We start from the raw sequence: 25,200 nt of genomic DNA, 5'->3' as shown, positions 1-25,200 counted from the left end.
TTGATTTGTATAATTATTAAAAGTAATTAAAAATTATTGAAATTACTTGAATGTGAAAAAAGTGAACTGTAAGAGAACCGTACTTAGGATATAAAGTATACAGTCCAGAAGCGGCATCATGAGAAACAGCTACACATGAATATGCAAAGTATATACTAGATGCAGAACAGAGCACTGCTCGGTCACTCTGAAGTGTGCAGCATCCCCAAACATCTCTCATTATTATAACATTGTTCCAATATTATATCAATTTAAAAAAATGTTCTATTTAGCTGCTCCATCGCTAGCCAACTTACTGATGGAGTGTTACGAGTGTGATGGTAGTTTTGAGATGAACCGCCGAATGTCTCAAATAGGGTCCCAAACACTAGATCATATATTAACAAATCAGTTCATCTTACCTGCACAGAGTGACCTTTTAAATAATAAACTCATGTGTAAAGAAGTCAGGATACGTCACCTGTCGGTTCAGGGTCCTGCTACACCCATTATAGTGATACTGAGAGACAGTAATGTGAAGTTTTGAGTCTTTCTCCATTTCAAACTGATAGAATATTATCTGAATGATATTTGTGTAGTAATTTCAAACTCTGATGTTCACATGCACACACTAATGGACACATTTCTTTGTGTTTCTCTGTTTCTATGTGCTGCTGTCACTAATGAAGAGAGGAAAATATCAGGGAAAGAGGGAGAATCAGTCACTCTATACCCTGATGCTGAAATACAGAAAGATGATGTGATATGGTGGAAGTTTGGAGATCAAAACATTCCCATAGCTGAAATCAGAGGAGGGACCGGAGAGACACGTGATGATGATGATGATGATGGGAGATTCAGAGGCAGACTGAAGCTGGATGTGAAGACTGGATCTCTGACCATCACAGACATCACAGCTGAACACACTGGAGATTATAAACTATATCAGTGGCAGCAGAGGAACCACAAACAAGACATTTGTTGTTACTGTCCTCTTTGGTAAGTAGTTTGTTTTCAATTTATTTTTTAAATATAGATGAGGTTTTTGTGAAAAGTGATGATCCACTTTGTGTTTTTCCTTTATCAATGAAAATAGTTCCAATTGAGACCAAAGCATGAAAAAATACATTAAATAATGTGTCTGCAATACATATTGTATATGTTAGAACTTATGAAGTATTAAAGTTATTAGTGCTACATGTTTAATTTGCATGTCACCGGAAATTGATTTTTTACCAGTTATCTTGACTCACGTACTGTACACACACACACACACACACACACACACACACACACACACACACACACACACACACACACACACACACACACACACACACACACACACACACACACACACACACGGTGGTGCAGCTATCATTATGAGGACTTTCCATTGGCGTAATGTTTTTTCTGTCCCCTAAATGTAGCCTAACCCTCAGAGAAATATTTCTGCATTTTTACATTTTTAATATTTAAAAATTTAGTAGCCTATGTTTTATTACAATAGTGTTCTCATTATAATGTTATGTAATATGAATGTCCCATTTCTAGTTATTAATGTCGTGCATTGCTGTTTGAGCTGTATGGGCTGAAGCTGATGATGATCAAGAGGTTTTATGGTTTAACTGGTTTCCATGTCACTGTTAACTGGTGATTTCTGGCGCTTAACTCCAGCTGTGAACGATCGGCCGCAGATTTGCCAATTCAGCAAACATGTGCAACATGTCCATTACAAGAAAAATCTCACTATGTGATTGTTGGTATCATTGTAAAAGTAAAAAAATAAGTGATTTCATAATTTGTAACCGCAAAAGTAAGTTTAACAAAAAAAGGTCTTAAAATCCTTGTTTCAGGATTCAAACTCGTCCAAGTAAATCACCATTAAATACTGTTGTGGCCATTGATCTAACCGAGTTACTCGAGATCTGTTTGATATGTTCGGTTTATGATATTCAGATCATTCACAGTTTCTGTGTTTGATTATGGCAATGGGCTGGGCTCGTGTTAACTTGTTCCTCACACTCACAAGCTTATGCTAGTCTTAAATAAATATACATTGTATGCTTGAATGGCATTTTCTCGTCAAAATGCTGCTTCCCAAAATATTATAGAACACAAAGTTTACTTTATTAATTACTCAGTCATTCAGTGAAGACACCTTGCATTTGTCAGTCATTTTAAGGCAATAAGACTAACATTGTGTGACACTGACATGACATCTTCACATTTCCTTTGCAATCTTTTAATGCTGAAATTCTTGGTAACATGATAAACATTTTAAATAAAAATCAGTTTTAATATTTAGTAATAAATTCAACTTAAAATTGTTCACCACAGAACTCCGTCAAATGAAGAAAAAATAAAGCTGCAAAAAGATGTTATTTCACTTGATATTTTATTGCATGGCTGTACATCAACAACAACAGTAACAATAAAAAAAAAAAAAAGCTATAGACATGCAGGGAAAAATAAATCCTGATCCATGATCCATGATCTATGATCTAGCATCATCTAGCATCTTCAGCTCAAAATATGGAGACAGAACAGGCTCATAACATGACAGGATATTCATCTCAATCTCTCTATTTTACAGCTTGTCAAATTCAGCTAAAACACATGTTGTTGCTGACCTGCATCCACAAGTATTTCCTTCAGCTTTATTTAGATCAGGACTTTTCAGATCAGTTTTCAGCAAACTGGAACTGAGACAGTAATATGAATTTTCTGTGTGAGAAGACAGCAAATCATGTCCATCTGAATGATATTTCTGTAGTAGTTTCAAGCTGTGATGTTCACATGCACACTCTTGATCTGATGGCAACATTTCTTTGTGTTTCTCTGTTTCTATGTGCTGCTGTCACTAATGAAGGGGTGTACATATCAGTGACGGAGGGAGAACCAGTCACTCTAGACCCTGAAACTGAAATACAGAAAGATGAACTGATACAGTGGAGGTTTGGAGCTCAAGACTTTCTCATAGCTGAAATCAGAGGAGGGACCGGAGAGACACATGATGATGATGAGAGATTCAGAGACAGACTGACGCTGGATGAGGAGACTGGATCTCTGACCATCGCAAGAATGAGAAACGAACACACTGGAGATTATAAACTACAGATCAGCGGCAGCAGAGGAACCACAAACAAGACCTTCAAAGTTACTTTTTTAGATAGTGAGTATTATCTTTCAGTTTAATATTTTAATGATATTTCACTTACTGCTTTTACAACAAATGAAATGAAAACAATGATGAATACAATGACTAAACTATAATATTTTATGTCATTTAATTGGTGTGTTTATTTTCTGAATTATGATTGTAAAGCACACAGGTGTTCAGACTGTGGTCCAGGGCCCCTGAGAGGCTAACAGGGGGTGCTAGGGACTCCAGGACAATATAAAAGCCTATTCATTTAGTTTAGGAAGCCACATGATGTGTTTATAACATCACTATGTAATGTTGCTTCCATATATGTATTTTAGGATCATGATGGTATAATTATATATGGGGGTTCTTTTGTTGTTTGAAAGGGGGGTTGGGTGTGAGTGTGCGCGCGTGCGCACTCATTGGGATAGTTGTAAACGCGCAAACACAGACAGAAAAGACATGCCATCTGGCGCTATAAAGAAAATCAAATCAAATTTTCTTCACCTTCAGGGGTGGGGGGCGCCCCCCTTATTTAATGGTAGAGGAAACACTCCACTAGATATTGTTTTAGACCAGTACAGATGTGAATAGTTGCAGTAAACATTACATTTAGACTGGATCAAGTGACACGATACGTCAGTATAATCTAGGGATGCACTGAAATTAAGATTCTGGAAGCACTAGGTGGAAAACTGAAACCTAAAATTACTTTTTGTAAAATAATTAATTTCTTATTTTAAATTATTTTGTTTGTATAATTCTATTATTGTAGACTTTTTAATTCAATTCAATTTCTTTTCCTTTATTTTTTTGTGCGGTGTCATATTTCCCTCCTTATTTCTACAAAATGAAAAATGCCATTTTCAGTGGCCGATATTTCTGTTCTTCCCAAGTATAATCAGTTACTGACAGTGAAATATCAGTTTTATCTCTGTCTACATAACTATTTCTGTTTGTTCTCCAGGTGTGTACATTTCTGAAAGAGTGCTGAAGGGAGAAAATGTCACTCTATTCTCTGATACTCCTATAGTAAAAGATGAGGTAAACTGGTTCTTCAATGACGCAAATCTTGCAATTGGAAAGACTTCATACTTTAATGAGAGATTCAAAGATCGTCTGGAATTACATCATCAAACTGGATCTCTGACCATCAAAAACACCAGAACCAGTGACACAGGAGTTTATCGTCTACAGTTCCTCACACTTGGAATAGAAAGGGAATTCCATGTTACTGTCTATGGTGAGTAATTCAAGCCTTTATAAGCAAATTATAATCATATAAGCATAAAATATCACCCTCTTAAATTAACATCTGTTTAGATGTTAAAATTACAGTTGCATATTAGTGAAAATGTGTGTTGTGGTAATTTGATGAACTGTTTTAACATTGAGCAGACATGTGGTTTCAGTGTAGTGACATCAGCGATCACAGAAGTAATATGGCCTGCAAATATGTTTGATTTGTTATGAGACAAAATAACTGAAAGAGCTGAAAGCCTCATATATTAGCAAATCAGTTAATCTTACCTGCACAGAGTGACCATTTAAATAATTAACTTGTGTAAAGAAGTCAGGATACGTCACCTGTCAGTTCAGGGTCCTGCTACACACATTACAGTGATACTGAGAGACAGTAATGTGAAGTTTTGAGTCTTTCTCCATTTCAAACTGATAGAACATTATCTGAATGATATTTGTGTAGTAATTTCAAACTCTGATGTTCACATGCACACACTAATGGACACATTTCTTTGTGTTTCTATGTGCTGCTGTCACTAATGAAGAGAGGAAAATATCAGGGAAAGAGGGAGAATCAGTCACTCTAGACCCTGAAACTGAAATACAGAAAGATGATCAGATACAGTGGATGTTTGGAGCGCAAGACATTCTCATAGCTCAAATCAAAGGAGGGACCGGAGAGACACATGATGATGATGTGAGATTCAGAGGCAGACTGAAGCTGGATGAGAAGACTGGATCTCTGACCATCACAGACATCACAGCTGAACACACTGGAGATTATAAACTACAGATCAGCAGCAGCAGAGGAACCACAAACAAGACAGTTTTTGTTTCTGTCTCTGGTAAGTAGTTCTCTTTCAATTTATTTTTAAAATATAGATGAGGTCTTTGTGGACATATCATGTTTTTAGCTTGTTTGCTGTACACCCTGTCACATAGCAGCTTTTAGGCATTGTTCTGTCTTTTGTTAGAAGAAAGAAATGACAAGGAGGCAGCTTCACACAATACAAAGTCAAAGTCAAAAGAGAGGGTTAAACTGTAAAAAATGGGTACGATTTTAAAACATCACAGTTCAATATTTCATGTCCCCATAATTATTTATCTGGTAAAAAAAAATAAAAAATCTGTGTATTTGTATAGCACATTTAAAAACAACTGGCGTTGACCAAAGTGCTTAACAAGGCCAATAAGGGTAGACAATACAAGCACAAAAACCAGCAAAGATACACATCAAAGAGAAAAAGTCGGTTACATCATGGGTATATTAAAAGCTAGTGAAAAGAGATGCGTTTTCAGAGAAATTTTAAAAAGTGTCAGAGTTTGGGCAGATCTGATATTGTGGGGTAGACTATACCATAGCTTAGGCCCATAAGCTGCGAAAGCACGATCACCCCTATTTTTTAGTCTGGTCCTAGGGACAGAAAGTAAGTTCGAGTCCCTCGATCTTAGTGATCTTGACTTAATTTCTGGATGAAGCAATTCAGATAAGTACTGGGGAGCTAAGTTCTGTATAGATTTAAAAACAAAGAGCAAAACTTTAAAATCTATTCGAAATTGAATCGGTAGCCAATGAAGCGAAATCAGAACCGGTGTAATATGTTCAAATTTTCATCAACATGAAATATAAACAATAAGACTTAATTTACTGGTCAGGCATTATTGTTACCTCGTAAGACTGTAAGGAGAAAATTACAATTTGATGGATAATTTAAATATATTCTGTAATCACATTTTGGTAATGTATTAATTGCGCTGTCACATCTGAGTGTGAAACGCTGCTTGGATAGTTTCAAGATAGTTACAAATAATTAATAATAGCCTACTATAATAATTTAATTGTTCATATATGTTTATTCTTGTTAGAAGATTTTGTTTTATTTTACTGATTATGAACACAAATTAATCAAGGGACCTGGATAATGAATAATGGCCCTGTTGAGAACCGTTTGTGCCGCAGTGTGACCAGGAAAGCACACCAACAGTTTCCATTCACAAACAACAGAGTGCGGAAATCTCGCAAAACCTCTCGCATCAAACGTGACTTTAAAGTGAACAAACACGGCGGACGACAATGGTAATAATAGTTTTTGGACTGCTTTTTACAGAAAAGTTGCAGGGGAAAAAGGTTTGGATGAAGTTGTGTTGTGCTTCCGTCAGCTCGCTTTCTGATTGGGTATCATTTTGTTCCACGTCTGCAGTGCGTGCGCGTTTCTCCTCGGGGTTCATCCCACAAAACAGGATTGTAAATATTCAACATGTTGGATATTTACGATTTGAGATCGGTGCGACCCCGACGTTCTTCAGAGCAGATTCAGTCACTCTTAATACACCTCACAACAGAAAATCTGATAAGATGATAATCAGGAATTTTCCTAGGATTGTCGGACTCTGAAGGGGAGAATTGGCCACACATCGGCCCGATTATCTTATAGTGTGTTAAGCTTAAGTTTTGAAATCTCTAGATCAGTACATCTCTCTTTTTAATATCTGTAATTGTCTGTGTATTTTCTAGCTGATTCCACAGGAAACAGAGTGAATGACTCAGCGACTGTAGAGATGCCGCCGGTGAATGAAGAGGATTGGGATGCAGGGGATGAAGAGGAGGAGATGAGTTTACTTGTGATGAGATAAGACACGCCCACCAGTGTCAATCACTCTGACATCATCAACAATTCAGCTCCAGCTGCAACAACAAAAACATATTTCTGCTTATAAGAGCCTTAAAGTGAGAAATGAATCCGTGTCTGTTGAGCTGTTAAACTTGTATGTAAGAAGCTAATTTGGTTTTAGATGAACAGGGAAACGTGTTTATCGAACAGTTTCATATATTGTTTTTATAATGTTACACTTCATACCTGTTACTCTATTAACATAATACTAGTCTGACTTTTACAGCTTTGATTTTGTGTGATTGTAGACAGTGAGTTTAAGTAATATGCTTTTTAAGATGTTTTGCCACAGCAGTATTTCTCTAACCATTGAATGTGTTTTATGTAAATAACAGCAGAACCAGATTAATGTTGATGTTCAGCATTGATCACTGTGTCTTTAAAGCTGAGATCACATGACCTTCTCTTCATGTGTAGAAAATCATTAGTGCATCTTTGACCATTCAGGGTTACTGAACTTCACTGTAAGTGACCCTTTTATTGTAAAAAAAATAAGTTGACATTCTTGTTAATATTATTTTCATTGAAATTGTAAATGTGTGCCTTATTTTGCTTTTGTAATTATGCTTAAATAAGGGTCTGATCTGAAGTGAATCTGTTCATCTTCCAATCAGATGTGAATGCCAAATTGTAAATGTGATCTGAATTTATTTGTATTCATGATGAAGCACTTAAAATTACTCATGTTGCACTTATAGCAAAAAAAAAAAAAAAAAATGGAAAAACGCCTTTGTTCAATCCTAGTACTTAGTTACACTATAACCACATTGTGTTGTTGTGTGTTGTTTTATTAATGTTGACAAAAGCTTCTGCTTGAGGAATACATGTTCATGTTAAATATAGAAATTCCTCTGATCTTATTACATTTCTGTCCTCTAGTGGAAAAACACTTATTTTGCTTCCTAACAGCCGTTTTAGCATGCAACTTATAAACAATGTACCTATATATACAATATTAATAAATAATAAAAAGGTAAAATTGTGTGAAATGTGTGTTGATTCATACCATATGTACTGTATGTACACAATAAAATATTCAGAGTACATTAAATTTGAACTTAGTTATAACCATAAAATATATATTGTGTAAATCATAATCGCAAACAAAGATGATATGGGATTATAGTTTCAGATGTTGTTCAATTAGCTGAACTTGGTAATTGAAGAGTATAATGGTTTTTTTTGTTCAAATTTGGCATGTCATTAAAAACCGAATAACAGTTCAAGAAAAGTCCAATCTAGCCATGAAAAGACTCTATAGATGCACTTCATCTTTTTGAGCGCCAGATGGCAGTAGAAGTGTAAAAAAACAACAAAAAACTTATGAGTAAAGGACCCAAATTTATACGCTTTTGTATTCAAGGCCTCGTTTCTTTTGTAATTTTGTGGCTAAAACACTTATTAATAACCATATGTAACCACCACGCTATGTAATGGTAGGTAGGCTATAGTTTATTTCTATAAACTTATTTTGAAGGCAGGTTGTGTATTACCAGTGGTGTGCCGTCAGAGCCAGCAGGGCCTTCTCTGCTGGCCCTGTCAAAATAAAAAAAATATATATATTCTATAATTAAATTAATGTGTGTCTGAACATGTCTAAATTCAATTTCTGTCTATCAGTACATTACGAATATATTTCCATAAAGAATATGGTTATTTTTTGTGAGTCTGAGCTGGATTTTCCATATGTCATCTAAACGCAGCTCCGTGGACCAGCACTAGTAGTATAGCTCTTCACACCGCATAGCTCCACCTTGTGGAATAATAGAACCATATTAATTAACAGAAAGACACTATTTAAACAAGAATGGTATGATAAAAATGTTCTATATGTTACGGACTTGATGGATAAAAATGGCAGTCTGTTGCAGTTTAATTCCTTTGTCGAAAAGTTTAATTTAAAATGCTCTTATAGAGAATTTAACCAAATCAGTAGAGCTATTCCACTTCCCTTAAAATTCATGATTAAAAATATCCTCACAAATTCAAATGTGACTGTTAAATTGCCTGAATTAAAAATTGGTGAATTGAAATTTGGAGAAAGAAAATGTAATAACAAAATACTTGGAAGTATGTTTAAAGAAAAACTATTCTATGATATCAAAAAGCCAACGAAAATAAAGACAACAGATAATCAAGTTACATTAACAAAGACTTGTTGTAGCTATCTTAAATGGCCAATTTCACCTAAGGTAAAAGAAATTCAGTTCAAATTAATACATAATATTTATCCTGCTGCTGAAACCCTAAGGAAAAGGTTCAATTTTGAAGTTAATCAGTGTGTTTTTTGTATGACAGAACACGAAACAATTGAACACCTTTTTTTCTCTTGTTCAGTCACAATGGGGTTTTGGAAGGATGTTTATCGATGGTTAAATATTGGGATCAACAACTCTTTGTTTAACAAATTTCAAGTGATGATATATATGGATGGTCTGTCAAAAAAGGTATCTAAAATGGTGAACATTATTTTCATTATGGGGAAGTATCATATACACAAAAATAAGTGGAATAACAGCAAGCCCAACATAAACTGTTTTAAGAATGAAATAAAAAATTATATAGCATCTCTAAAGGTGTTATCGGAAGAAAACCAGTCCATAAATGAGTTATATGGAACAATGTCAGAGTCTCTTGCTCCTTGAGTTTACAGTCCTATGTTCTTAAACACGCTTGAAGCACTATGTTGTTTTGTCAGCCCCTGTAAATTTTTATTTTTTTATTTTTATTTATCTTATTTGTTGATATGATGTGAGTTTGTACTGTTTAAAATGCGAGCACATGTTTTTTCCTCAAACGAGTTTTTGATGTTAAGTTTATATGACATATTATAAATTGAAAATAAAGCTTTTTGAAAAAAAAAAAAAAAAAAAAAAAAAAAAACTAGTAGTATAGCTAGCCTTCCGTTGAAGCTGCCATTTTCCATTTGATCATAACTTTGACTGACGTTTTATATCAGCCAATCAAATTATGATGCGTATGACAGAACGCCCCAGAGGCCCAGCGATGTGTCGACAGCTAGCCCGCGCTGATGTCATTGACATGGGTGGGCAGATACAATGTTTGTGTACAATAACAATTTTCGGGAAAAATAACATTACGATGTCCAGAAATCAATTTCAATAGTAGGCCTACATTGGGTCATTTTGGGTAGATTTGTCATTCGAGATCTACTAAAATTGTTAGTACCGAGAATTTCCACGTAAATGCACTGATATTTATATAACCCTGCAATGGTCTAGTGGTAAAACTTTTGCCAAGCGTGTCAGAGGTTCTGGGTTCTAATCCACACTCGTATAGTTTTTTTATTTAAAAAATAAAATACTTTTTTTTTACCAAATATGTTTATCAGTGGTTGTATATCAAGCAGGGAGTTTGTGTGCATTTTGTTTTGTAAGATTTCAACGTCTCCGCAACGGCGATAGATTGAAGGGCGCATCTGAGTGAAAACTGTGCGCGAGCCACAAGAGAACACTGTATCCGCGCCACTGATAATAACAGCGGCAACGAGCACTCAGCTTGAACAACACATTTCAGCGCTGGAATGCATCTTATTCAACAAACGAAAATTAATGTCTTGCTAGTTAACTGCAGATCGTTACTGAAGTCCCTGACTGAAACCCCATGGTACTGTGTATTACTTTATAATACAAAGGTCTGTGTACAAAACGGGATTAAAGCGCTTAAACGTATTTAAAGGGATAGTTCACACCTAAATTAAAATTATTTCCTCATGTGTGGTCTGGTTGCTGATGGGATTGTTAAGCACACAGCTGTAGGTGTTTTTATCCTATAGAGGGTTTTCACCTACGTCACGATTTGGTCAGTTACCCGGATGCGCGGCCATATTGGAGGTACTCGGATATAAACAACGGCATGGATTGCACTGTTTATGTACTATTGAACACATTGTTACACTAATTTCTGATGTCTAAACCACGGGAAAAACACTTGTTTCCGGTTTCAGATTTCGGTTTCGGTTTTGTTTTTGGTCTGGTTTGCTTGTTTGCTTGGAAAAGAACAAGTCGCAAACAAGCAAACCAGACCAAAAACAAAACCGAAACCGAAATCTGAAACCGGAAACAAGGACACAGTAACCCTACCATATATCAGAGGCATAACAGAACCATTACAGCGGGCAATGAGAAAATACAACATAAACACAGTAGTAAAACCATACACAAAGTTAAGGCAGTTACTGGTACACCCCAAGGACAAAATAGAGCAAGATAAAAAATGCAATGTCATATACGAGATACCATGCAAATCATGCAATAAAACATACGTAGGTGAAACAGGCAGGTCGTTCAACACAAGAAGGAAAGAACATCAGAAAGAATGTGAAAAAGAAACAACAGGACGACTCACTAGAACTCAAAAGGAAAAGGCGCAACAGGAACAGCTAAAATCAGCTATATCAGATCATTGCAAACGAAACAACCACGTTATGGACTGGGACAACGGACACATCATCAGATCGGAACCAAACAGATACAGAAGATGGATAAAGGAGGCGATTGAAATCAGGAAGCGGGCCAAGGACACCATCAACCGGGACGAGGGAGCCTACATGCTCGCACACACATGGAACACCATTCTCCAGAGACCATCGAGCGACGGGGGGGCAGGGCGTGGCCAGCCCGGCGGTACTGTCAGGTCCGCCGGGTTGGCCACGCCCAGGAAATAACAGCTGATAAACGACACGTCACAGCTGTCAGATGACGCTTCTGAGGAAGACTGCAGGTGCAGTCGAAACATGTCAAGGTAAAGAAAAAGTTTTTTCTCCACCTGAACGTTTTTGTCTTTCTAGAAGAAAACTATCTAATTTTAATTACTAAGAAGACAATATGAAAATGAAATTCTTGTTCGAGACCTTGTTTTCAACAAAGATTTCGATTTTCTAAAGTCCAGCATGTTCTGTGCTGATGTTTGTGATGGTCAGAGATCCAGTCTGATAGTCCAGCTTCAGTCTGTCTCTGAATCTCTCATCGGCACCATCGTGACAGGTCTCATTGTGAACTCTGTTGATTTTAGCGATGTGAGTGTCTTGCGGTCCAAACGTCCACACTATCACATGTCTCTGTAGTTCAGGAACATCAGTGTGTAGAGTGACAGAATCTCCCTCCATCACTGATACTGTCTCTGTTTCACCGGTCTCAACACCAAACACACCTGGAGAACAAGCGTAGGAAAAGATTCACAGGCACAACTGATGATGCTTTACTAAAACAGTAACTAAAAAAAACAAACATTTACACCTTACCAGCTAAGTACAATATCCACAGACAGAAAAAAACAAATGTGTGATGCATTTTCTTCAAGAACTTGCAACCTGCTAACCCTTCATGAGTCTAAAGAGGTAAAGACTTATTTGAAATGAACCCTGAAACTGTTTCTTGCCGAGATGAGATGCAGTTCCTTGTTTAGCGGTAAAGTCATAGAGAGACTGTGTAGTCAGTAGGCCTACTCTGGTGTGTATGTAAGAGCATTTTACAGTATAAATCAAACAATATCATTTTTTGTTGTCAACTGTATCTTTTTTTTAACTTTTTTTTATACATTAATGTCAAGTTTAGAAATACTGAACTTTAAATGTGTACCTTTCAAACTTTTAGTCCATTGAATAGTCCCATAACAACACATTGACTTACTGAAGTCCTATTAGTTTTGTTCCAATCTTTATTAAAAAAAAAACATTAACATGCCATGGATACAAGCTTTCCCTTGTGAAAAAGAAGTGTGCTTAATTGTATTGAAAGCGTACTTTTTGTGTGCTTAAAATAATCAAAGTATACTTTTTGAAAAGTGCACTTGCAGATAATATAATAAAATTAAAATTAAAGACCACTTAAGTGTACTTAAAGGGAATACACTTTAATGACAATATTTATTAACACACTTAAGTGCACTTTTTACAAATGCACTTTGTAATAATATCTAATTAAGTTTAACTTAAAGTAAGTACACTTTCATCACAATATTTATAAACACACTTAAGTGCATTTAAAAAAATGCACTTTGTAATAATGTCTAATTAAGCTTAACTTAAAGAAAGTACACTTTCATCACAATATTTATAAACACACTTAAGTGCATTTAAAAAATGCACTTTGTAATAATGTCTAATTAAGCTTAACTTAAAGAAAGTACACTTTCATCAGAATATTTATAAACACACTTAAGTACAATTTTTACAAATGCACTTTGTAATAATATCTAATTAAGTCTAATTTAAAGTAAGTACACTTTCATCACAATATTTCTTAACACACTTAAATAGACTTTTTAAAAATTCACTTTGTAATAATGTCTAATTAAGTTTTACTTAAAGAAAGTACACTTTTATCATAATATTTATAAACACACTTAAGTGCACTTTTTACGAATGCACTTTGTAATAATATCTAATTAAGTTTAACTTAAAGTAAGTACTCTTTCATCAAAATATTTATAAACACACTTAAGTCCATTTTTAAAAATGCACTTTGTAATAATGTCTAATTAAGCTTAACTTAAAGAAAGTACTTTCATCACAATATTTATAAACACACTTAAGTGCACTTTTTACAAATGCACTTTGTAATAATATCTAATTAAGTTTAATGTAAAGTAAGTACACTTTCATCACAATATTTATTAACACACTTAAGTACACTTTTTAAAAATGCACTTTGTAATAATGTCTAATTAAGCTTAACTTAAAGAAAGAACACTTTCATGACAATATTTATAAACACACTTAAGTGCATGCTTAAAAAAATGCACTTTGCAATGTCTACTAAGTTTTGCTTAAACATACATTTTAAATAATTATGATTTATAGTGTTTTAAATTTATTAAAGTTAAAGTTATAAGTTTTTAAAGGGAATTTATTTTGATGTATTGACTAATATATAAAATAACAGTTTTAATGGAAAACATGGAAAATAATTGATTTTAATTCCAACTCAAGTGTGTTGTCCAAAATTAATTGGTTAATGTATTTTAAATGTGTTTTGTCTATAATATATACTGTGTGCATTATGCAGTTGAAATGTATTTTTCCAATACATCTGCTTATACAGTATAATCCAGTACAACTTATTGTTGACATTTTTATCACCAGCCCTTGCTCTATGAACTCAACTAGTGTTAGCTTTCTACATAATATTTGAAAATAAAATGTAATATATGAGAAATAGTCTAATAGTAATGTGTTGTAGCTACTTTACATCTGTGAACATAATACAAGTTTTCAATATCATTATGTTGTTCTAAGTCAATTAAACACACATTTAAAATTGTATTAATTGCGAGCAAAAGTTAAACAAATGTAAACAAAATGAATTTGCATTTAAATTCAGTTAAAATACATTTAATTTTAATCACACTAGACTACATTGAAAAAAAAGATTGACTTTTAGTTAGGTTAATGAGTAAAGTTTTGTGAACTTACAGAGTTTAACAACACAATGAGTTAGAACAACTTTAACTTAAACAGAAAAGCTGAAATAACATTTAACCATGCATGATATATGAATATGTTGTTTAATGCGCATGCGCGAGAAATACTACGTCATTATGACGCTCTACTTCACTAGAGTTTGAAAAATGCGCTATGTTTTGCGATCCGTTTGCGATGCGTGTTGATACTGAAGCTAGCCAGACAAGAGAACAAAAGGAGCACCACGTTTGGATGTTTGTTTGCAGATGAGACGTTATGTATGGAAGCAGATTAGTCTCAAATATAATTCACGCAAAAAACATGATTCACAAATGTGTAGACAATTTCACATGCATGAAACCTAATTCACGTGCACACAAAAAAAAATCCACGTGCGTGAAAAAAATATATATTCACAAAAAGCAATTCACATGCGCAAAATAAATTTATATACTCATAAAATACATTTCACAAATGCAAAACACAATTCGTAGATATACAACTGTGCACAAAAACCTTTGAATGTTTAAAATGTACGAGTGTATCCTTGCATTTGAATGTGCAAATCGTCATTCACGCACGAATCGCCTTAGATATGTGTGTGTGAGTTTTTGAGACTTTGCTGGCAGCATAACACTCGTAACACAGAGCAGTCGTACTCTTTAGCCAATCAGATTTAAGCTTATCAATCGACCAATCAGTATCACGTGAGGGCGGGCCTACCTACATGTTACGTCATCAGCGTTCGACCAGTTCATGGCTGAGCAGAGGTAAGTGCAGTTAATCGTTAATTTCTGTGTTTAGAAGTTAGAGATCATTTGAAGCAATAGTTTATTAACTGCTGTTTAGTCCACATGTGAATATAAACATTTATTTTTAATATTGATGGATTTTCATGTCCTGTCAACCTATGATAATGTATGTAATGACGTGCATAAATAGGAGACATGTTTTGATCTGCATATATTATGTAGTTTTATTGTTTCAGATTTCCAAGACAGATGATGTATGAAGTTGCAGACAACCAGTACTGTGATCTTACCATTTCTACTGTAATTCTTTGAAAACAGTCATGTTGCAAGCCATCCATTTTGACAGTTGTTTCAACAAGTGGTTGAAAGTGATGCATTGTTACTGTATTAATTTGTCTCCTGCGGACTATATGTACACGCTTTGGGAATAAAGCCTTGCTATGCATGCATTATTAAATGTTCTTGTAAGAATTAAAAGATTCAGACATAGTTCAATTTGAAGTTTCTGAATCCTTTGGGAATAAAATATATAAAATGACTTGATCATGATTAATGTTCCTGTTACATATGAAGATCATGAACTGACAGTCTAAACTGTGAAGCACAATATTCAGTACAGAGAAATATACGTCTTTTCAGGAGTTGTGAGATCCAGTCAGAGTGTACTTTGCTTTTAGAGTATATAAATACAGTGCAATACATCAAGTGAAAAGTTAAAAAATGAATTGTGTTCAGTCCGGTCATCAGTAGACCTCTCGGTTAGGACATATAAGATTTTGTCCTGATATTTAAAGTACTAAAACCCTATAGTACAAGAGGTGCAGACAGAGGATGTGGGAAATTAAGTGATGGTATTTGAATAGAGTTTACTGAGTAATCTTAGTCGCATAATCTTAATTGCCTCTCTATGATAAGTACCTTTGTCTCATCAGCATAAAATCAGATTTGCCTATTTTACTAGGCAAAGTAAAATTACTGCTTCACAATATTGTCCTGAGACCTTAAGATGACAATAAAAAACTTTATTTAAAAACCTTGCGATGACAATACAGCACAAAACATAAGGAAATGCATGTTGAATATATTGCTAACACTCTACAATAAGGTACAATAACTTAGTTAACATTAGTTCATGTATTAAATAACCATGAGCAATACATTTGTTGCTAAGTTTGTTAATCTTTGTTAACGTTAGTTAAAAATACAGCTGTTCATTGTTAGTTTACAGTGCATTTACTAATGTTAACAAGATTTTAATAAAGTATTAGTAAATGTTAACATTAACAAAAAATAATAAAGGCTGTTCACGTGCAGTTCATTATTAGTTCATGTTAACTAATGAAACGTTTTAATAAAGTGTTACCAATTAAGACATAAATACAAAAAAAAAAAGTATAAAAGAGAATTAAGAAACAACATGAATTAAGATGTTCGTGACTGCTATCCAGATGTCACACCAAAGGTGAGTAATCCTGATAAAATGCAGGGAAACAAGTGTTAATAATAATTTAACATCATACACAAATGGCAAAAACACTGGGTGCTCATTAAAATAGGTCTATTCACTATTTAAAGAACAATCTCGATGGGTATTGACCACAGATGATTGTTTTGCAATCATTAGCGTGATTGTAGCTGTGAGAGCTGTCTGTACCTTCAGCTAAAATACAACAAAACAAGCATCATTCTTCTTCATTTTTGACATGATATGGGACATCTGATTACAACAACACTTGCTTACATCAGTTAATAGTTCATAAACTATTGCTTCAACTGATCTCAAACTTCTTTAACTTCAGTTAACACAGAAATGAACGATTAACTGCACTTACTGCTCAGCCATGAACTGGTCGAAAGCTGATGACGTAACATGTAGGGAGGCCCGCCCTCACGTGATACTGATTGGTCGATTGATAAGCTTAAATCTGATTGGCTAAAGAGTACGACTGCTCTGTGTTACGAGTGTTATGCTGCCAGCAAAGTCTCAAAAACTCACACACACATATCTAAGGCGATTCGTACGTGAATGACGATTTGCACATTCAAATGCAAGGATACACTCGTACATTTTAAACATTCAAAGGTTTTTGTGCACAGTTGTATATCTACGAATTGTGTTTTGCATTTGTGAAATGTATTTTATGAGTATATAAATTTATTTTGCGCATGTGAATTGCTTTTTGTGAATATATATTTTTTTCACGCACATGGATTTTTTTTGTGTGCACGTGAATTAGGTTTCATGCATGTGAAATTGTCTACGCATTTGTGAATCATGTTTTTTGCGTGAATTATATTTGAGACTAATCTGCTTCCATAGTTATGCTGCAAATAATCAGTCAAGTAAGTATTGATGCTTTCTTTGGTTAATTTTTTTTTTCACCGTAACATGTCAGTTGCTGAGTACATTTTTTTTTCCACCGTAACATGTCAGTTGCTGAGTGCATTTTAATCGCAGATATTATAAACTCAATAGACTCGGGAGGTGAATTAATCATGTTTTCAATAATTTATATATGATTGCATTCTAATAATGTCTTACATTGTAATGTGAGGAAGGCGTGTGTGGTCGTGTTCGAGGAATTTGGTTGCTGATTTTTTTTTAAACCAAACTGACTTTTTTAATTATTTTAAACAAGCTACTAAACATTTGCTGAATGCTGATCCAATATTGTAACACTCGAAGATGTTTATATACATTTAATACAAATAATCAATCTTATAACCACCATAAATATTTAATATATTAACGTTACCCACCTCTAGAAAAAATGCTTGTAATGTGTTCAATTTCATTTTGTATTTAAAGAGTTGTTCAATTACTATTTGTTTTGGAATATGTAATATTTTTGTGTTTACCTGGATTTAAACATTCATTTTGCAGGATCAGTTCATATTTGTTATTGGAGATACAGTACAAGCGGTGTGGAATCACAGACCTGTATTGATGAGGTGATGTTACAAGATTTATCATGACAGCACATCCTGATCAAGCTAAAACACTACTTTCAAGTCACTAACTAACGTTATCCCTATAGCTTTTAAATGCTTTGAATCTTTTGCATGTGCAAGTAATAAATTCCCAGCATTTACACCTGCCCTATAATCATCATATATTTTATAGGTAACAAACCAAAGGAAGAAGGCTTGCAGCATTGCTGTGTCAACCGTGGTAAATACAGGAACAGGAACATCCTTCATGAAGATAGCTATGTGGGGCAAGCTTAAAATGTAAGAATACCTTTCTTAATTTGCATTGGTCCTGGGTTTGCATGGGTCATATACTGTATCTTTGTGTAATTGATAAAGTTATGCTTAATTCGCTGTAAAGTAGCAATAAAAAGGTTCTCTATTTTTAATCACTTTAAGCCCAGTGTCATTAAAGATGGCGTAGTCAGTGGAATCCTGCTGTTTGTGGGAAATAGAAGGAACCTTGCCCAGCTTTCTACTACGATGTGGCCCTGATGACTGAGGTAATCAATCACATCACACAATTTATCAACAGTTAACAGTCAAAGGTTTACATACACCTTGCAGAATAAACTGCTTCATCAGGGTAGTACTAAATAAAGATAAAACGTACATTTTTGTGATCCCTATTATTGATAAAATTGTTAACATTTTGCAGATACTGCAAGGTGTATTTCAACTTTGAAGTGCAACTGTATATCTATCTATTTCATTTAATTGAGCCAAATATAATAATGGACTGGATCTGTATTATAAACAAATTTTCTGTTTTTTTGTTTTTTTCCTCAAGGCATTTTTTCTGACTTTCCTGCATCTTTGAAACATTTCCATTCACATATACTCTGGAGAGCATCTGGGACATTGACATAAACAGCACTTTCCAACAACTTAAAAAAATGGGTGACAAATCATTTTTATTTTTGTGCTTTTGGAGTTCTTCAGTGTTTTTTTTTTTTTTTTTTAGTGTTTTTTTTTTAGACAAACTTAGATTCACTGTAATGCAAGCATTTGGTCCTGTTTAATGTTGGTGCTGGTAAAGGTTTAAAGGGATACTCCACTTTAAAATGAAAATTCTGTCATCATATACTCACCCTCATGTTGTTTCAAACCTGTATGAATTTCTTTCTTCTGCTGAACATCCCTTTAAGAGCTAAATAACAAGGTTCTGTAACTTTTAATTAGGTCTCATTTGTTAATATTAGTTTATTTTATAGCCAACATGATATAACCAAGACTAATATTATCTTACTTAGACTAATAAATGCTTAAAGTATTATTCATTCTTAGTTCATGTTAACTGAAGTAGGTAACTAGTATATTTTTGTAAAGCATTACCCAAAGGTCTCTTTCCAAAACTGTTTGTGTTTATGCATAGTGTTTCTTGGGGTTTTCTTGTGCATCAACAGAAAGGTTTTTATGTACTTCTTTTAGAGATTATTTTGTCAGTAAATTTAGAGGGTTTTACATTTAGTTTTGTTGATTGTAACATTGCATTTAATTCACACTTAAGTGTATTGTTAACTGACATTAAAGTATATTTTAAATCACATTAATTGCGTGTCATTATATTGTGTAGTGCACTTTAACTATATTTTGAAGATATTAGAAGCAATTATGAAAGTAGATATAAAGTTGTATTAAAGTACCAATTAAGTTGTTCCAAAAAATTACTCTTAATGGCAACTTATTGCATTTTATTTCAACTTAATATGTGATATATTTGAAATGAATTGCAATTAATGTGCATTCAGTGTGTCGAAAACATTGCATTTAATTCACACTTAAGTGTATTGTTAACTGACATTAAAGTATATTTTAAAACATTAATTGCGTGTCATTATATTGTGTAGTGCACTTTAAGTATATTTTAAAAACACTAGAAGCAATTATGAAAGTAGATATAAAGTTGTAATAAAGTACAAATTAAGTTGTTCCAAAAAATCACTCTTAATGGCAACTTTTTACATTTTATTTCAACTTAATATGTGATATATTTGAAATTAATTGCAATTAATGTGCATTCAGTGTGTCGAAAACATTGCATTTAATTCACACTTAAGTGTATTGTTAACTGACATTAAAGTATATTTTAAATCACATTAATTGCGTGTCATTATATTGTGTAGTGCACTTTAACTATATTTTGAAGATATTAGAAGCAATTATGAAAGTAGATATAAAGTTGTATTAAAGTACCAATTAAGTTGTTCCAAAAAATCACTCTTAATGGCAACTTATTACATTTTATTTCAACTTAATATATGATATATTTGAAATTAATTACACTTAATGTGCATTAAGTGCGCCGAAAAGATGGCATTTAATTCACACTTAAGTGTATATATTTAAAGTATATTATTTATGTAATAAGTACACTTTATAAAAGTACACTTAAGTGCACTTTTTTTTCACAAGGGTTGTCTAATGCTGATTGCATGTTAAATGCTCAAAGAAGGTTAAATGGAAAATAGATACTGATCTGTGATCATGGTTTTGCCTTTCTCTGCCCTCATGAGTACAATGACAGAAACTACAAGCAAGAACACTACAGAATTCATAGAGATTGTAAACCAACAGCATATGCCTACGTTATAAATATTAGCCTTTGACTTGAAAATGAGCATTACAGAAAAACAGTAAAATAACATTTGTGCATAACCTAAATGATATTCATGAGCGAACGTCCGTTGGTTTGTGATAACCGGCCCATCTGTTTAAAATTCCTCAACAGTCAGTCAACACTTTTTTTTTTTTTTTTTTGCCATCAGTGACGGCGCTGGCACTGTCACTCGTGTTTTTCTCGTTTATACGACAGAAACGCCACGGATCGATCACCTTATCAACTCGAGTCATGCTTATGATCTATGATTCTAAAACAATATGAAGAAACTGTTATTGCTCTTTTCTTACGCATTATTTTTTCACGGTAAGTCATCGGTTCGTCATTCTTTCGGTTTCACATTCAGGCCTATGTTCTTATACGTAAAATGTCACGTATTAGGCTACAACAGATTCGGAAAAATACGAATTTCACCGTCGCTGTAATGTTGATGAATCGGAACATTTTCATGTAAGGAAAATAATTTGCAAAGAATAAAAGAAAAGCTAAATCATTGCTTTTGTCTGTTCTGCAGTAGGCTAGCCTAATCTAGGGGGGTTGTCGGTCGTGGGCTTTTGGCGTCCGATTTCCACACGTTATAGCTATAGGTTATCAACATGATAAACTCTAGTTTATCCATCTGATAAGCTCGGGGACTGCAGATGGAAACTAGCTTAAGCTAAATCTGGTGCAAAGCATCTTTAATTAATGTTTTTTGCACATTGTCCCTGTTGAAATATACAAATAAATAAAATAAAAATAATCATAAATTGGTCAAAGATACATTCATAACGGAATGTACATTCATTCACTAATAGCCTTCAAACGGTTCACACTGCTTATGTTTTGTTATGCAAATATTGCGCAATCATTCGTTGACAAATTCCACAATGACAAGATCTATTTTCATTTTATGATGATATTTAATTCTATAGCCTAGTATTCAGTGTATTCTGTAGTAATAGTTGGCTGTTCTAATAGGATAGTATTGGCATCTATGTCCATGAACCAACTACACCAAACTTTCTATTGCATAAAAGGTTCTTTACATTATTAAAGGAGTCATAATGTTGTGTTACCTTGGATACCCAAATGCTCTATTATAGTATTTTAGGCACTTCTAAAAAAGAAAAGTGGAAAAAAAAATCAACACAGAGCCCCTCAGACCCTTATTTCTAAAGGCATTATTGTCTCGCGAGATCTGATGCGATGTTTTGGCTGTCGTGGACGGTCATTATAATAATGCAAATGAGGGGCGCGTTGATTGGTTGCAGGAATGTATTTTACTACTTCCAAGCGGTACAAAAACATAGACAAAATACTGCAATAGCTCAATAAATGTGACGGTAGGCTACTTATTGTTAGTGAAATTGTAATCACAACCAAAGAAAAAAGAAAAAAATACACCATTGCCAGATACATTCTTACAGAAGCCCCACTAACTGAAAGCTATTTTCAAACTGCATGTTTTGCATGAGTTTGGCTAATAATGTTTAGTGGTATATTGTTTTCATACTTGCATTTAAACAGTTTTAGCCACTGAGCATGGACTCCTGTACCGTCACTACTGTAGCTGCTAGTGTAAAACAAAGTCGAAAGATGTGGCTAGCATTCGTAGAGTCCATTCCCCGTGTTTACCTCGAAGGTAACGTTACATACAATAGCCGCATTAGCAGTTAGCTGCTATTTGTTAACCACAGTAGAGCAATAAAAACACAGTCTTACCTTTTCAATTTCTGGCAAGTCCCTGATGGTTGGGATGGCACCTTTTCCCAAACGGAGCTTCGAGGCCAAGTTCGCCTGATACTGCCCCAAATTTGTAAAAGATTCCGGTGTAAAATGTTTAGCGCACACACCTAACGATACGCCACTTGAAAGAGTTGTTGGGACAGCGTCATTAAAAATGAATTTCATCCACTGTTCCCTGATAGTTTCGTCCGTTTTTGGTAGATAAAACACATTTGCATGTTGTTTGTGGCAGTCACCCACAGAGCATCTCAGGTGTGCACTCGATTTCTCCATCTTTCTCGAGTCAACTAAACTGAATCTGAGGGGGAGAGGGGCGGGCTTCCCGCGGCATAGGTTTGCGGTGTCCATATTTGGTATATCCTCCCCCGTCTTGACGTCAAGAAGGGGAAGAAATCAAAATCTCGTTTTTTCGTGCGCGTGCACGTGGCCTATTTTACAAACCCCGAGGTAAACAAACGCTTCACTTTTAAATATCGGCTTCCCGGCCAGTGTACAATCATTATGCAATCATAACATACATTGATTCTCGTGGAAAAGTGAAATTTCTACATTATGACTCCTTTAAAAGTTACACTATGAGTCACATCTTTTTAAGAACTGATCACTGAAAGGTTCTTTGAAGAACCAGGAATTGCTCTTCTTTCTTCTATGGCACTGCTGAGAAAACCCTCCATTTGGAACCTTTATTTTTAAGATTGTACTGTTTATGTAGTTTACTGATATTGAAAACTTTCAGCTATATTTTTTTTATTTCTCAGGTGTGTTTGGGGAGACGACACAAGTGTCAGTGAAAGAGGGAGATTCCGTCATTCTGCAGTCTGATGTCATTGAAATACAGAGAATATTTTTGTTGATGTGGATGTATGGATCTCAAAACTCTATTATCGCTAAAATCGAGGGCACAGCTCAGACAGTCTCATTATATGATGTTGATGATGGGAGATTCGAGGACAGACTGCAGCTGGACAATAAGACTGGATCTCTGACCATCAGTGACATCAGAACCAAACACTCCGGAGATTATTATATAAAGATCATCAGCACTGAGACCTTAGTCAGTACATTCACTGTTACTGTCCATGGTGAGTAGCTCCGATAGATCTATTGATTATATAGTTTAGGCCTATATATTTTACTTTTAAAACGCACTATGCATCGCATAAATGTTCCTGTTTGTTTTCCAGATGTGATTTTTGCAGGGTTGGAAAACAAGAGAGAAGGAGATTCTGTGACTCTACACACTGGTGTTACTGATTCACAGAAACATGATCTAATACGGTGGACGTTTGGAACTACGAATCCAGACACTTTTATAGTTGAAATGAACGTAAAGATTCATGAGATCACATACAGTCCTGATGAGAGATACAGAGAGAGACTACATCTGGAAAATCAGACGGGATATCTCACCATCAGAGACCTCAGAACCACAGACGCTGGTGTTTATCAACTACAGATCTCCAACAGTAAAGAGACCTTATACAAGAGATTCAATGTTTTTGTTGGTAAGTAGCTCATGTTAAATCATGTTATAATGAGCATTTCCCTTAAATCGCACAAGCAATTTACTTATACTAATGACTTTCTCTCTTCAGCCATTCCAGATCCAGGTTTGTCCGCTGGTTATATTGTGCTGATTTGTGTTTTTCTCCTGCTGTGTGTGACTGCAGCTCTGGCTGTGATTTACTACATGTTCAGATACTCTAAACGGAAAGGTAATCATTATCTACAGCTAATATAGCAAAAGAAATAACCCCATATAAGAGTTTAAAAGTGTATTTAATTTGCATAACTATGTTTTCTTTAATTGAGCAATACTATATCTTTCACGAATTATACAGTAGGTGATCTTAAGAAAAACAGGAATTGACTGTAGCTGTAAAGCAGTCTGTGATTGTTGTTCCCACTTAAGATACAGGAAGTTCTAGAATCCTAGAAATGCATTTTAAAAAGTTACTTTTCAAATGAATTGAAAATCAACAGAAAATAGAACATCCCTTTATTAGGAATGCACCTTAAAATGCTACTTATTTATGCAGTTCACTAGGAGATTTTGCAGTTTGAAAAATTAAACATCTCCATGATGTTGAGAGTCATACACAAACAGTGTCAGTAAACAACGCTTTTGAATCAAATTGAAAACCAATATCTGAGAGAAGATCTGTTTCTTGTTAGAACAGCTCCTTCATTGCAAATGCATTCTCACTGTTTTGGAGCAAAGCTATTATTTCTGATGGGACTTCAGACATTTATAGTGGTTTATTCGTTAATTTTTCTTTAGAATTGTAACTATTTGTAAAATTAAACATCTGTTAAAACTTTTTTTTGTATCTTGGTGCTGAGACAGAAAAAAAAAAATCGGTCTCAGTGACAGAGGGAAATTCTGTCATGCTGAGAACCGGTGCAACTGAAATCCAGAGAGAGGATGAAGTACTCTGGACATTTGGACCGCAGGACATGGTCATCGCTCAAATACACAAAAAGGCCGGTAACTTTTCGTACACCGACGATGTGCGATTCAGTGACAAACTGCAGCTGGACCAGCAGACTGGAGATCTGACCATCAGCGACATCAGGATCCGCATCTCTGGAGATTATCAGATGCAGATCACCGGCAGCAGAGCCAAAACGAAGAGATTCAAGGTTATTGTACGAGGTGTGTGGGT

General features: G+C 34.5%; 3 protein-coding genes and 1 long non-coding RNA gene across 5 annotated transcripts in view; 3 read left to right on the top strand and 1 right to left on the bottom strand.

Moving 5' to 3' along the window:
* The window catches only part of LOC311295870 (elastase-1-like), a 199,550-nt gene that overhangs the window by 167,274 nt on the left and 7,076 nt on the right, over positions 1 to 25,200 (bottom strand). The window lies entirely within an intron of this gene.
* LOC311295858 (titin-like) lies at positions 803 to 7,536 on the top strand. 2 transcript variants are annotated; one of them, XM_084417394.1, is made up of 5 exons: positions 803 to 978; positions 2,852 to 3,154; positions 4,095 to 4,370; positions 4,915 to 5,214; positions 6,885 to 7,536. In XM_084417394.1, exons 2-5 carry the CDS (start codon positions 3,064 to 3,066, stop codon positions 7,001 to 7,003), a joined length of 786 nt encoding a protein of 261 aa, XP_084273520.1. In that variant the 5' UTR covers positions 803 to 978; positions 2,852 to 3,063; the 3' UTR covers positions 7,004 to 7,536. The 2 variants fall into 2 exon arrangements, with proteins under 2 accessions (XP_084273520.1, XP_084273519.1); XM_084417393.1 differs by lacking the exon at positions 803 to 978 and having other exon boundaries at positions 2,756 to 3,154.
* On the top strand, positions 18,633 to 19,063 carry LOC311295878. The gene is made up of 2 exons (XR_014628413.1): positions 18,633 to 18,689; positions 18,977 to 19,063. It is a non-coding gene; the product is annotated as an uncharacterized lncRNA (long non-coding RNA).
* LOC311295608 (uncharacterized protein) overlaps positions 20,706 to 25,200 on the top strand; it is a gene marked incomplete at its 3' end in the record, with an annotated part of 334,919 nt that continues 330,424 nt past the window's right edge. Inside the window, exons 1-5 of the mRNA XM_084417074.1 lie at positions 20,706 to 21,112; positions 23,293 to 23,616; positions 23,719 to 24,039; positions 24,130 to 24,249; positions 24,882 to 25,190. Of these exons, the coding sequence (XP_084273200.1) occupies positions 21,067 to 21,112; positions 23,293 to 23,616; positions 23,719 to 24,039; positions 24,130 to 24,249; positions 24,882 to 25,190 (1,120 nt within the window). The 5' untranslated portion in view covers positions 20,706 to 21,066. The remainder of the gene's footprint in view (positions 21,113 to 23,292; positions 23,617 to 23,718; positions 24,040 to 24,129; positions 24,250 to 24,881; positions 25,191 to 25,200) is intronic.

Source organism: Rutilus rutilus, assembly GCF_951802725.1.
Source record: "Rutilus rutilus genome assembly, chromosome: 8".
NCBI classification, from domain to species: Eukaryota; Metazoa; Chordata; class Actinopteri; order Cypriniformes; family Leuciscidae; genus Rutilus; species Rutilus rutilus.
The sequence above is the reverse complement of the archived record's forward strand: the minus strand, read 5'-3'. Positions and strand labels throughout refer to the sequence as shown.

Coding starts and splice junctions, on each gene's coding strand:
- LOC311295858 (XM_084417393.1), top strand. CDS start 2,779: ATGCACACTCTTGATCTGATGGCAACATTTCTTTGTGTTTCTCTGTTT. Junction 3,155..4,094: donor CAAAGTTACTTTTTTAGATA/GTGAGTATTATC, acceptor TTTGTTCTCCAG/GTGTGTACATTTCTGAAAGA. Junction 4,371..4,914: donor ATTCCATGTTACTGTCTATG/GTGAGTAATTCA, acceptor TCACTAATGAAG/AGAGGAAAATATCAGGGAAA.